The 14,837-nt window shown below is 35.0% G+C and overlaps 1 protein-coding gene across 1 annotated transcript; it reads right to left on the bottom strand.

Moving 5' to 3' along the window:
* Positions 1 to 13,367: 13,367 nt before the first annotated feature.
* On the bottom strand, positions 13,368 to 14,237 carry LOC141601860 (uncharacterized). Its single transcript, XM_074422166.1, has one exon. It carries the CDS (start codon positions 14,235 to 14,237, stop codon positions 13,368 to 13,370), a length of 870 nt encoding a protein of 289 aa, XP_074278267.1.
* Positions 14,238 to 14,837: the final 600 nt, after the last annotated feature.

Below are 14,837 nucleotides of genomic sequence, written 5' to 3'. Positions count from 1 at the left end.
ACCGTATCGATTGAATTTTGAGCAAGAAAAAGGATGTTGTCATATTGCTTTGTTTAGGTACTAGCTTGATCACCTATACCTCCACATTCCCATAAATGTTTTGCCTCTTCTTACCCATTACCTCACATATCCAAAATTGCCTCGGCATGTGTCGTGGTCATTTGTTTGGTTGGAATGCATATGTACGGTTGTAGAGATTATTTTCATATTAGATTGCAGGCATGTTCTTATAGGTCGTAGTTAGGTGAGAGTCATTACAATATTATTTCTTCCTATCTTTTACATATATTCACCTATGCTTATGTGTGATTTGAGCGACCCGCGAGAGTCCATAAAGATAAGTCTCTATAGTTGACGGTTCAGCAATTTTGAACGACTCCATAACTCGTTTGCATGATTCATATTACTAATTGATTGTTGATTTGTAGCATTAAATTGGTTTAGGCTTTACATATTGCATTTCGCTCTGAGATTGAAATCGTTCCACTAGGTTTTAGGATCGAGTCTGGTTCTTGCTTGGGGACAAGCAAGGGTTTGGTTTGGGGAAGTTTGATGCGTGTCATTCATATGATGTTTTACACCTCATTTCACACGCATTTCAGAGCTCATTCATGTAGTTTATGCTACATTTCTCCCTATTTCCGTCTACTTCCGTATTTTTGTACATTATTGCAGAAACGTGAAGAATTCAGCGGAAATCAAGCTAAATCCGTCCCCGAGTACCCATGCATTGCATATGACGTGAAGTATTCACTTAAGGAACGAGCTTGGTGCGCATTTCAAGGCCCAAAAGACAAATCCACGAGAAGTTGAATGCGGATTACCAGCTAAAGCAGTCGATCGACTGGCCACCTTAGTCGATCGACCAACCCACGACTACAGAAGCTACTGTACACTGAAGAGCAGTCGATCGACCGGTTACCTCAGTCGATCGACCAAGCCGCTACTCAGACGTGAAGATATAGAACGAGTTTTCCAAAGCCCAAAGCGATATTAGGTTTAGGAATCATGTTACGTATACTTTCTATATAACGTAACCTAGTTTACAGAAAATCATCTGGGGGTTTTTATCAAGTTTTACATTCAGTTTTAGTTTATCAAATAATTAGGGTTCGGGATATTATTTGGCATTGGATTTTCGTTCGTGCTTTCAATCATTCCGTTACAATTCTTCTGCGATTTTGGTATTCTTCTTATTCCAGTTTATTACTTTATTTGCATTCATAGATATAGAATTGTTAGTTAGTTTCCCGAAACCATAATTATCGTTTTATGCTAGCCTTTTGTTCCGTTGTTTTAATCATGAATTCAGTAGTTAATTTCGTTAATTTCATTGTTGTTATCATCTTTAGTATGAGTAGCTAAATTGCTTGTGCTAGGATGTAGGGGAACTATAGATTAGGCGGCGTAGAATTAATATGGACTGAAATCGCGTGTCAGTCGATCGACTGCCATACCCGGTCGATCGACTTACCACGTGAGGTTTTACCTTCGTTTTAATTGTTTTAATTCTTTATTCAACGAATCGAGTGCACACGACTAGTTGAATGTTTAGGATTTGACCGACCCATTAGATCGAGAGATAGGGACAGTTGATTGACCACCAATTAAAATGACTAAACTATGCTGAGATCGAAAGATAGGTAAAGTTTAGATTGATAATCACTTTTCAGGACGAGAGTCAGTATTAGTGATATTAGGGACTTATATGCTATCTGTTAAGAGTGGACCGAGAGGACCTTTTGTTTTCCCGCCTCATGTGTTTGATTTAGACCGACTTAGTTTGCTGCCGCCGAAACTATAGTGAACCAACCATCCTAGTACCCTTCTTTATTTTTGATTTAATATATTTCTTTAGTTTAATTTTTATTGTTATTAGCTATAGACCAAATCAAATCAACCCCCACACTTGTTACCTTAGACTAAATTTAGACAGCTTTTAATTACTTTCGCCTCCTTGCGGTTCGACCCTGTTACCACTAGCCTAGGTTAGTTTTAATAGGAATTATAAATTTTATTTTTGGTACTCACAACGACGGATATCACGGGACCATTCTTGGAAGGGTAGAGCAAGACAAATGCACCCTCCTTGACTTGACTTTTCTTGAGTCTTACTTGAATGTGCAAGGGACATGACCCTTCCACTTCAATATGCCTATTGAGATGCTTACAAGGTTTAATGATGATTTTTTTATGGGAAAGGTAAGTATATTAATCAAAGAAAACCTCAAAAGTACATGTTACAACTCTTCATATGAACAAATAAATGAAATAATGCCATCTAGACTTACACAGGACCTCAAAAATTGTCAAGCCATCCACTATCAGCAGGCTTCAAAGTACTAACATTGATCCTATAGAATCTAGCATTAACATCAGTAATAATGTGTTGAATAATATGCTCAGGCTTCCTCACATACAATTTCAGTCTTGCTTCATTTCGTACCCTCCAGATGAAGTATACCAGATACACATGACATGCCCCAATGATTTTTCTGTGAAGTTTGGGACACCTTGCAGAAGAATACCACCTCACCAGGTCAGTCATAGGGAAATTAATATTCAAGCGCTGGTGAAGAAGTCTGCAGCATTCAGAACTATATGCACAATCATAGAACAGATGCTGGTGATCCTCATCCTGAGCCCTGCAAATGTCACAACTAGGATCCACAAGAGTACCCATTCTATTTAGTCTATTCAGTCTTTGGAATGTTTAGTCTGTTCCAACATAAGTGAGACCAGGGAACCTTAGGTTTGCTCTGCCTTAACCATTCATAGCCAGACTTCACAGTATACTCCATATTCAGATTCAGCCATTTATGATTGGTGTATGCTTGGGAAAATATTATCATTGTTTGAGAAATTTTCCTCCACGACCAGCTACAGTCAGAAGGAGGTGAGTAATCAGTACACTCTATCCCTTTCATGTAGACATGATTAACCCACCTAACCCATAGGTGATCTTTCTTAGAAGCTAGCCACCAAGCATACTTACCCAAAATCGCCCTGTTCCAATCCTTAGCCACCCTGAGACCTAATCCTCCCTCTAACTTAGGAACACAGCAGGTATCCCAAGAAATAGCAGGAACCTTCCCTGTTGGAAAAGGTGTCCTCAACAATAGTGCGATCACATGATTTAATATCATAATTAAATCTCATATTAAGAATACGTGAGGGATGATTTATTATATAATCAACTGATCATCATTAATCGGTAATGATTGACTGACTAGAGTTTGACATTACTGTCGTATGATGGTGGTGGTCAGTTGATCCCTTAAGGTCACATCTAAAGGACATCTCCCTTAATGGATAAATTGATTAAATTGTATGACGATACAAGGTAATCAATTCCTTAAAATTGAACAATTTACTTGTGAGAGAAAATATTGATATCTTATAGTAATGGGATTAAATAAGATTTATTTTAGTAATAAAAATGCTTTATTACTAAAATTGTTTATTATTTTAGAAACAATAAAGATATGAATGAATGGTTAATTATAATTACAAGATGTTGTGAATTATAATTAACTGACCCATTTTATTTATGTGATCAAGTATCACTAGTCAATTTGTTGTATGTAATTTAATTAATTTGTAAAATGATATTTATGTGATAAATATGCATAAAATTAATTAATAACATGTAAAATAAAATATGTGACATATTGTGTGACAAATGACAAATTGACAAAATAAAATTGTAGTCCATTTTATGATATATGGACCGAATGGAGGGAGTATTAGGGGTGTGAGGATGACATTATTTTATGAGATAAATAAAACATCATCATAGCTAGTATACTAGCTTACACACCTAATGCATTGTGAAGATAAAAAGGAAAAGGCAAAGATGCCATTTTGGCCTCTTCCTACCCGGCCTCACCTCCTCTTATGAGGACTTTTGTTCTCATTTTTTACCTCACCAATTCATTCATATTCTCACACATGCAAACATTCACATACTCTCTCATTTTTCTAAAACAAGTTTTTAGATATACAAGCATTTGTTCATCCATTCTAATATCACAACAAGATTACTAGTATAGTAATAGCAATAATATTACAATCATTTTAAGGATACTAGTTTATTAATCTAGTTAATTAATATACTAGTTTAAGGGATAAGTCTTGGGTGCAATCTAAGGAGGATCTCTACTTTGGAATTTTGGTGGATCATCCATCATATTGAGCCTAAGAACAAGTGAAGGAAGGAACCTTACTTGTGCTCTATATTTCGAACCATCTCACAATGTAAGGGACATTGTTTTTCTTATAAATCTCTTATTTTGTTATGCATGCACTAGATCGAAATAACAAATAATTAAGAAGTTAATTATTTCATTATTAGAGGAGTCTAATAAGAGGTAAATAAACCTAACAAGTGGTATCAGAGCATAGGATGTTGCATGCATGATCGGTTATTGTTTTTCCGAGTAAAAATGTTAACATATAAAACTAAAAATTTGTGATTTATAAGAGTAGGCCACGAAATAATTATGCATGTTATATATTCTGGACCTAAAGTGTTTTTAAGTCATTTTTATGATTTATGGAACTTTATTGCTCATTTTAATGATTTTTAGTGATTTTATTACATTTTTATGAGTAAAATGAACTTTTATTCACTAAAATAAGTTAACCTTCACTACTGGCTATGGTATTTTAGTATGACCTCACATGAATATTTTATGTATTGCATGTAAAATATCATATTAATGTGATTAATATTTCATGATTTATGAATTTTTAGTGTAAAAATGACATAAATGGAGGTTAAAATGACTAAAAATGGTTAAACTTACTCTATGACCTTGAAAATTTTATATGACCTCACATGCATATTTTACAAGTTGTGTGTAAAATCTCGTATTAATTGGATTAATATTGCATGATTTATGATTTTTATGAGATAAAAATGGATTAAAAGAGGTAAAATGGTTAAAAATAGTAAAATTTCGAACTAGGCCATAATATTTTAATATATTGTCACATGCATGATTTAAAGAGTGTATGTAAATTTTGAGATGAAATGATCTCATTTAGCATGATTTATGAATTTTTAGAGTCAAAATGGCATAAATAGTGACTATTTTAGCATAAATATCTAAAACGAATTGCATGGCATGAGAAAATTATTTTAAGTTGTATAAATATCCCAATTGTCAGATATAAAGTTGTAAAATTGATTGGATTGATTTTTGGATACTTTAGATGTTTTATGAGATAAAACTGATAAAATGCAACTATATTTTTTCAAAATTAATTCGAAAATTTTAACCATGATTTTTAACATTATGAGTGTCATAGAATTATTCAAGAATGTTCAAAAATTTAAAATTCAAATTTTAAAATTATTGTAATTTAATTTGGATTTATTTCATTAATATTATGATTTTAAGTTAAAAAAATGAGCATAAAAATTAAATCAAGTTGAATTATTGTCAAAAATTGAGTGATGACTAATTTTTGAGTCCTAAGAGTGTTAGGATAATTAACTTGAGCTTAGATGTGATTTAAGTGTTAATTTGTGATTTTAAGAAGTTACGATCACGCATTTCCATAAAACCGGGTTATATGTACAATATAAGTTAAATAGGGCGATTTGGCAGATAATTTGGCATGATAGACACATATTATAATGCTGCATATTTCAATTGTTGAATGTCTTTTATTTATATAATTTTGAATTATGTAATTTTATCTTAGTATGGCCTTAGTTTTAATCAATATTACCCGTAATGTAAGGGAATATTGATTCGGTTGTAATTTAATGTGATCTCGTATCACTTTTATTTTTATTAGTTTATCCATTTTACAAATGTATAATAGGAATAGCTTTGTATTTTTATTATTATTTGTAATTATGGAGTATCTTCAAAGACGGTGCCATTCGGAAAGGTGATCCGACGAAGACGGTGTTCTTGGGAGGCGTGCCACTTGAAGATTCAAGGGACCAAAGGAGTTGGTTTCCAACATGTAATAGATTATTTGATTTTCTATTTTTAGAAAGGCCATACTAGGAATTTTTATTATTGCTTTGCATTTCTTTTAATATGTTACATGCATTGCCAAATCGCCATAACAACACATGCATATCATATCGAGTCATCGACCGTGTCAATTATAATTATCGTAGTTCACCGCTTTAGTTCACTTAAAACGTGATAGATAATAAATTGACAAGACCTCTCACATTTAATAATTGAGAATTAGCCTTACCAAATAGTAGAAACCATGAATCCCAATTTCATAAGGGAAGATTCGGCTCAGGGGTACTAAACTTGTTACGTTGGGTAAGTGGGTAATAAAATGTTATTACATCGAAATTTGGATTGAGCTCAACGGAAGTATTCGTGACCATTGTCGCATGTGTTCCGGGCTAAAGATGAAAATTAGAGTAATTTTTATCGACCGAGAGTTCTAGAAGTAGAATCGATTAAGAGGTTAATCCACCGAGTTATATTAATAAGGGATGACTCAGCTCACCGTACCCGTATTAATATGAATTTGGATCTCGGAAACATTTATAATAGTTGGGTGGATGTCACTATATAAATGTTAAAACTTGTTTAAAATGTTTACAAGTATTGTCAAAATGATAGATGTTCATTAATTCCTTCACTTCCTATTTTGTAGTCAAAATCGTTTTATCAATTGCAATGGCAACTCCAATCACATCCGCAACCACTAGTTCCAACACGCTCACCAATGTGTCATGGCTCCGATCCTTCATTGATCGATATAAGTTAGAAAAGAATAGGTCCAATTTCGCCGATTGGGACGCGCAACTTCGCTTGGCCGCGGAGGGTGACGACAAGCTTCGTTACCTTACCGAGGCATCTCCCACCGAACCTAATGCTAGGTCCACCGCTGCCGCTAGGCAAGCCTATAAGGTTTACCAAAAGGAGTCGGCCGCGATCAAAAATGTGTTGATCTTTGCAATGGAGGCCGAACTCCAAAGAAGTGCTATAAAGATTAGCACCGCTCATGAGACCTATACGAAACTTGTGACCATGTTTTCACGAGCTCCAAGGATCATTCAATATGAGGCGGCATCCGCATTCTTTGATCTCAACATTAAGGAGGGCCAAAAAGTTAGTCCTCATGTGCTCAAGTTGATGGAGCATGTTGAGACCTTAAAAATGCAAAAGGTAGAGATTCCCGAGGAACTCGTCATTGATCGAATTCTTCACTCCTTAAACAAAGTTAAGGCATATGTTGAATTCAGGGTGAATTTTAATATGCAAAACAAGAAAGTTTCCCTCGATGTGCAAGCCGAAAGGGACATGGGGATAAGTGTTAGCACCACCAAGGATGTGCTCAATGTTAATCATAAGAGCAAAGGGAATTTCAAGAAAAGAGGGAACAAGGGAAAGAAGCGAACTCCCAACAGGAACAAAGCAAAAGCTTGTGAAGCTAGTTCCTCCAAGCCCAAGTACAATGCCTCATCCGGGGACAAGTGCCACTACTGTTGTGATGTTGGGCATTGGAAGAGAAACTGTTCAAAATATCTTGGCGATATTAAGGCTGGAAAGGTTATTCTAGTAGGTATATAACTATCCCTATCTTTTATGTTTCGATCTCAACTTTGGTATGTTGATACAAGTTGTGATGATTACCCTTTTTATTGTAATTAGGGCATCGTAGCAAGGACAAGGGAAAAGAAAAGAAAGCCTAGAAGATCTTGAGGGAAGCTAGAGGTAGCCGCCCATGGAGCTAGATCTATGGAAGCTTGGCTTTATGTTTCTTTATCTTTATTTTCATGTTGAACTTTGAAATTTTAGAACTATTTTGATTTCCTTGTGTGACTTGGAAATTTGTTTGTTTCCTTTAAACACGGGTTGTATTTTGGATATTGGTGACTTGGTTTGCAACCCAAGTCACTTGCTTTATTGTATCGTTTGTTCTAAAATTTATCTTCATACACTACTTGCATAGTGAAACATTAGATTAACAACTCAAATTGATCAAATAGACGATTATGATGATTGGATCATTATATGTCCATAAGCTATGAATTTGATTCTCCTTATGTCATTGTTACTAAAAGTAACAACTTACTTATGTAAGATCAATTATAAAGTTGTGATGAGCTATTGAACTCATAAAGTAGGGATTTACGATACCATACGGACACATAATTCTAAACGGATGGTCAACCATGAGCTACCTAGAATAGAGAGTCTATTAAACAGATGACATGGATAAGACTCGTATATTACATGAATCAAACTGCCATAATAGGGATGACCTTTTGAAAGCTAATGCATAGTCTAGATAAACTACTAATACTACACCATATATATGTTTGTAACTCACAAAAATATCTCTCAAGAAGATAGATGTATTTCTGAGAGATAGAGTGGGAGTAGATGGATCGTTACAAACATATCTATAGCGTTACTTTGTGAAAGTAATGGAACTATAGAATGGGAGTATAGTCGAACTATAATCTATAAAGATAGAGTAGGATCATAGTTCAGTGGGAGTTTATCGCACATGTCTTATTGGTTAAAATATTACTTTGTGAAAGTGATGGTATTTTGACCTTGTTACATACGAGCCGTAGCATTACAATCCGAAAATTGTTACTCAAGAGTAGATTTACTTTAAAGCGAGGGTCTCTTTAAAGGTAAATAGAGCTTTAGAGTACTCAAATGCATAGATTGACATGAAGATGTTGATCAAAATTAGTCATGTTAGGAATTGCCGCATTTTCATTTTAATGAAGAATGGCAAATAAAATTCACTTTTCTAAAATGGGAATTTAGAGAAGGATGTGTTTGGAACACAAAACCTTAGATAAAGATCTAAGAATCCTAACATATTATGCGTAGCTTTTTTAAGTGATCCTAGTATGGTCTTAAGCAAGCATTAAAGGATTATACTTTTCGTTCATGTGATAATAGTGAATGGTTTCATTCACATGATTGAAGAATCATGATTATACATGAAGTTAAGTGGGAGCTAGAATTGTTTTTCCATGTCTTATATGTTGATGACATATTACTTATTGAGAATAATGTACTAATGATCTCTTCAGTGAAAGAGTGATTGGAGACTTGGAAAAGGATGCAAAGCATTCTAGATTTTGAATCTATGAGAGAGAATATTGGCATAGAATTGAGAGTCTTATGAGGATAAGATCTTTCATATCTGTTTAACATCAACAAGGTTGAATGGGTTATTCATGTTGATGGAAGTGGAATTACTATGATGAAGTCATAGTCATTCACTGAACCTATTAAGTTGTTGATTACATGAAATCGTTTGCTAATGTTTCCGCCATTAGAATAATCATGTATGCCAACAGACGCACATGCCATTATGTGATATATGGCTAGGGCAAGATAAGTCAATAATAAGATAATTCTAGTGATATGGCTTGTGAAAGCCTTAAAGAACATCCTGGAAACTTTGAGAAGAATTAAGGATTCGTTCATATGTTTGGATGATAAACTAAGTTAGGTGTTGAAGGGTTGCACAAACTTTAGTTTCCAAACTGAAAATGATTTGTAGAAATCCTAGGCTAATTTTATTAACTAAGGAGTAAGAGACTAAAAAGGTGTTTTAGTTTCGCGCTTTGCAAATACTATAAAAGGAATCTAAGTAAATTGTGATAAAATGGTCAACGTAGGGATTAAGGGTGACTCCCTCTACAAATGACCTTATCACAAGTTATGAGATAATAGTGGGAGCATCTTTCAAGTTAAAGAGCCTAAGTCTAGTTAGAAGACTAGACATATACTTAGATAAATTCATGTTATTAGATATAACATTGAAACGAAGGAAATAACAATTGACAAAGTTGGAATATATGGATAAAGGGTATATCCACTTGCCAAACTTTTATTGCAATTCAACTAGTGTAAAAGGTACACTAAAGATTATAAGATATGAAGTAGTAATAGTGTATTGGCTATTCATATGTGATAATCGCATTTATCGTTTGAGTTTTATTAAACTCAGCCGTTACCTTGTTATATCCAAATGGGTTATAGAGACAAATTGAACCCCATTAAAGTGAACTGAATTGACATGGTATTCGCCCCTAGTTACTTATATGAGGTGACGTCTCGAAGTGACTAGAGTGTGATGTGATTGATGGCAAGTTCAAGTGCCATAGAGTCATATGGGATGACTAGTCGATCACATAGGCAGACTGTATGGGACACTCTATCGGGCAGTGACCGCTTATAGAGTTCTGGTAATTCATAAAGCCTGGTCGTGGCAAGAGCTACTATAGTATTCTTATGAGTCAATTCTTTTGACTAGAGACTATTCGCCCAAGTTAGCACAAATTTCTGATTAGCTTTGATTTATACTCTACGACTGTCGTAAATGAGGTCAAATGGGTATATTTTGGGTTATGATGAACTGTAGCTGAACAAACGGAATAGTGCGATAGGAATTGTCCACCCCTTGTCAGGGTTGTTTGAAATCTCAAGGCCACTCGAGGAGTAGTGAACTGGAAATACGTGGCCACGCTCGGAAGGTATCTATGGTAGATAATTCCGGTTAGACAGTTACTCTCCAGATCGAGGAAACCACTCAAGATATGATCAAATGCAAGAACGACCTGAGAGACACATTGCATTGAGTGAGATATTGTAATAGGACAAGAGAATTGGTGACGCACACTTGTCTCGGACAAGTGGGAGATTGTTGGAAAATGTGTCCTCAACAATAGTGCGATCACATGATTTAATATCATAATTAAATCTCATATTAAGAATACGTGAGGGATGATTTATTATATAATCAACTGATCATCATTAATCGGTAATGATTGGCTGACTAGAGTTTGACATTAGTGTCGTATGACGGTGGTGGTCAGTTGATCCCTTAAGGTCACACCTAAAGGACAACTCCCTTAATGGATAAATTGATTAATTGTATGACGATACAAGGTAATCAATTTCTTAAAATTGAACAATTTACTTGTGAGAGAGAATATTGATAACTTATTGTAATGGGATTAAATAAGATTTATTTTAGTAATAAAAATGCTTTATTACTAAAATTGTTTATTGTTTTAGAAACAATAGAGATATGAATGAATGGTTAATTATAATTACAAGATGTTGGGAATTATAATTAACTGGCCCATTTTATTTATGTGATCAAGTATCACTAGTCAATTTGTTGTATGTAATTTAATTAATTTGTAAAATGATATTTATGTGATAAATATGCATTAAATTAATTAATAACATGTAAAATACAATATGTGATATATTGTGTGATAAATGACAAATTGACAAAATAAAATGGTAGTCCATTATATGATATATGGACTGAATGGAGGGAGTATTAGGGGTGTGTGGATGACATTATTTTATGAGATAAATAAAACATCATCATAGCTAGTATACTAGCTTACACACCTAATGCATTGTGAAGACAAAAAGGAAAAGGCAAAGATGCCCTTTTGGCCTCTTCCTACCCCGCCTGACCTCCTCTTATGAGGACTTTTGTTCTCATTTTTTACCTCACCAATTCATTCATATTCTCACACACGCAAACATTCACATACTCTCTCATTTTTCTAAAACAAGTTTTTAGATATACAAGCATTTGTTCATCCATTCTTATATCACAACAAGATTACTAGTGTAGTAATAGTAATAATATTAGAATCATTTTAAGGATACTAGTTTATTAATCTAGTTAATTAATATACTATTTTAAGGGATAAGTCTTGGTTGGAATCTAAGGAGGATCTCTACTTTGGGATTTTGGAGGATCATCCATCATATTGAGCTCAAGAACAAGTGAAGGAAGGTGACCTTACTTGTGCCCTATATTTCGAACCATCTCATAATGTAAGGGACATTATTTTTCTTATAAATCTCTTATTTTGTTATGCATGCACTAGATCTAAAGAACAAATAATTAAGAAGTTAATTAGTTCACTATTAGAGGAGTCTAATAAGAGGTAAATAAACCTAACATTCCCATAATCAGATTTGCGAGCCCATAAAAAATTCCTACAGATAGCATTCACCCTATTCAGAATCCCATTAGGAATCAAGGAAATATTAGCCCAATAAGTGTGAACAGTAGACAGGATAGAGGACACCAAGGTAAGTCTACCAGCATAAGACAAGTGCCTTGTCCCCCATCCTCTGGTTCTAGCAACCAGTTTATCCAGTAATTTCATCCCCTCATTCTTGCTTAATTTCTTGGAAGAGATGGGTATGCCGAGATATTTGAAAGGCAGATTTCCCCTCTTAAACCCAGAAACCTGCAAAATGTTAGTTACAGTACTTGTGGTAGCCCCATTAAAATAGATCTTAGACTTGGACTTGTTCATATGAAGCCCTGAAGCAGCCGAAAAAGTGGCAAAACATCTCTTGATCCACATAATAGAGCTCTCATTCCCTTTGCAAAACATTAAGAGGTCGTCAGCAAACATCAAGTGATTAAGCTTCATATGACTGCACATAGGATGAAACCTGAAGCTATCTTGGAGGGAAGCAATCTTCAGAATTCTAGAGAGATACTCCATACAGAGGGCAAAAAGAAGAGGTGAGAGTGGATCACCTTGCCTTAGACCCAGTTTGCCTTGAAAGAATCTAAAAGAGCCTCCATTGACAGATAAAGATTAGGTAGGAGTGCTTACACAAACCATGATAAGCTCAATGAATCTCTGAGGGAAATTAAGGGCATAGAGCATTTGTTCTAAAAATTTCCATTCTACAGAGTCATAAGCTTTCTTGAGGTCAATTTTAATCAAACACCTTGAGGAGGCAGCCTTCCAATTATACAGTCTAACAAGGTCTTGACAAATAAGAATATTCTCAACAATGTTACTTCCCTTCACAAACCCACCCTGACTATCACTCACAATATCAGGCAAAACCTGGCTCAATCTCTTGTAAAGGACTTTAGCCAAGCACTTGTATAAAGTGTTACAACAATCAATTGGCCTAAAATCCAAAACACTAGAAGGATTACCAAGCTTAGGAATGAGAGTGAGTGTAGTAGTATTCAGTTGTTTTAAAAGTTTACCAGTGAGAAAAAAAATCCTTAATAGCACATAGCACATCATTGCCAACTATGTCCCAGGCATCCTTATAAAATTGGCTAGTGTACCCGTCAGGTCCAGGGGACTTATTCCCTGGAATAGAGAATAAGCGGCCCTTGATCTCCTCATCTGTCACAGCTGCAAGCAGAATATCTTTATGAGCTTGTGTCACCAAGTTCCCATGTCTAACAGTAGGCACATGGACATCAATAGTTGAAGGGCAAGTACCCAATAAACCTTTATGATAAGTTAAGAAATCATCTTCAATATCCTTAGGGTCATGATATGAAATACCATTGTCCCCTTTGATGGTCATAACTCTATTATGAATCTATCTGGATCTGATATGGTTATGATAAAAACTTGTATTATCATCACCATTACATAAACAATCAACTTTAGCCTTCTGACTCAAAAAGCTATGCTGAATTTTGCTCAAATGTCTATAAGAATCAGCAGCATTCTTTTCAGCAATACTAATACTCTCATCAGTAGGGTTAAAGTGCAGCTGAATTTGAAGACTGACCAACAGGGCCTTGGAGACACCCACAGCTTTATCAATATCAGAGAAATTGCTCCTATTTAACACCCTCAAGTTTTGTTTAAGATTCCTTACCTTACAAACCAGTTGATACATAAAAGTTCCTCTGACAGGCCTACTCCAAGCTTGCTGCACAACTGTATGAAATCCATCAACTAAACTCCATATGTTATAATACCTGAAATGTCCTTTAGGTCTTATCCTCACTTGTCTTCTAAAGGAGACACAAGGATTATGATCAAACAATCCTTCAGGTAAAAAATGAGCATAAGCATTAGGGTATAAATCCATCCAATCAGAATTGATAAGAAATCTATCAATCCTAGAAAAAGTCCTAGACTGAGGTTCATGCTTGTTGTTCCAAGTATAGAACGCCCCTTGAGCCTTAATATCAGTGAGTCCACAATACTGGACACAAGCTCTAAAATCAGCAATTTCAGTCCAAGTAACTTCTCTTCCAATTCTTTCATTATAATGAAGCACATTATTGAAATCACCACAGACCCCCCAAGGTTTATGATAATTATACTTAATAAATCTCAGGTGAGTCCATAAGTCAGCTCTCTCACTATCCTCATTGAATCCATAGACTACAGAAAAGAGAAACTCATCACTAGTAGCTTTCTCATTAACCAGAACAGTAATAACTTGAGCATTCATATGAAGAGTAGTAACCGTAAATAATTGAGGAATCCAAATAATCCAAACTCTACCTCCATGATGATAGGAGCTATTATTAATCCCTTTTCAATGAGATCCTAAATTATGAAGAATACTAGTAAAATCATGGATCTTAACCTTAGTTTCAACTAAACCATAGAGACTAATGTTATTCTGATGTTAAAAGTTTTTAACATCTAACTGCTTATTGATCCCATTTATTCCCCTAACATTCTAACTACCAAGACTATCCATTACCAGCTATCTCAGGTGTAACCACCAGTCTCCCATTCAATTGTGTGGATTTTGTTGGACTCAAGGCTTCTACATAGGACTTGGTAGGAGAGATATCCTTCCTTGAGTCATTATGCTCTTGTCTAGTAACTTGTTGAATAACTGGTATAGGTGATGGAAGACGAGAAGAATCATGATAAGTGACCCCTCCAAAAGGTGGTGCAGGTGAAGCTACAGGGGCAGGAACAGTTTTAGATTTCTGCACTGGTCTCCAAACCTTAAGGGGAGGTTTAGGAACAGGAGCATTAGGTTTTGGACCTGGAGCAGGCACAACCTTATTTTTGCACATCTCTGTGGTATGCCCAA

This window comes from Silene latifolia, chromosome 9 (genome assembly GCF_048544455.1).
Source record: "Silene latifolia isolate original U9 population chromosome 9, ASM4854445v1, whole genome shotgun sequence".
In the NCBI taxonomy this organism is placed as follows: Eukaryota; Viridiplantae; Streptophyta; class Magnoliopsida; order Caryophyllales; family Caryophyllaceae; genus Silene; species Silene latifolia.
This window is presented reverse-complemented; position numbering and strand designations above follow the sequence as displayed.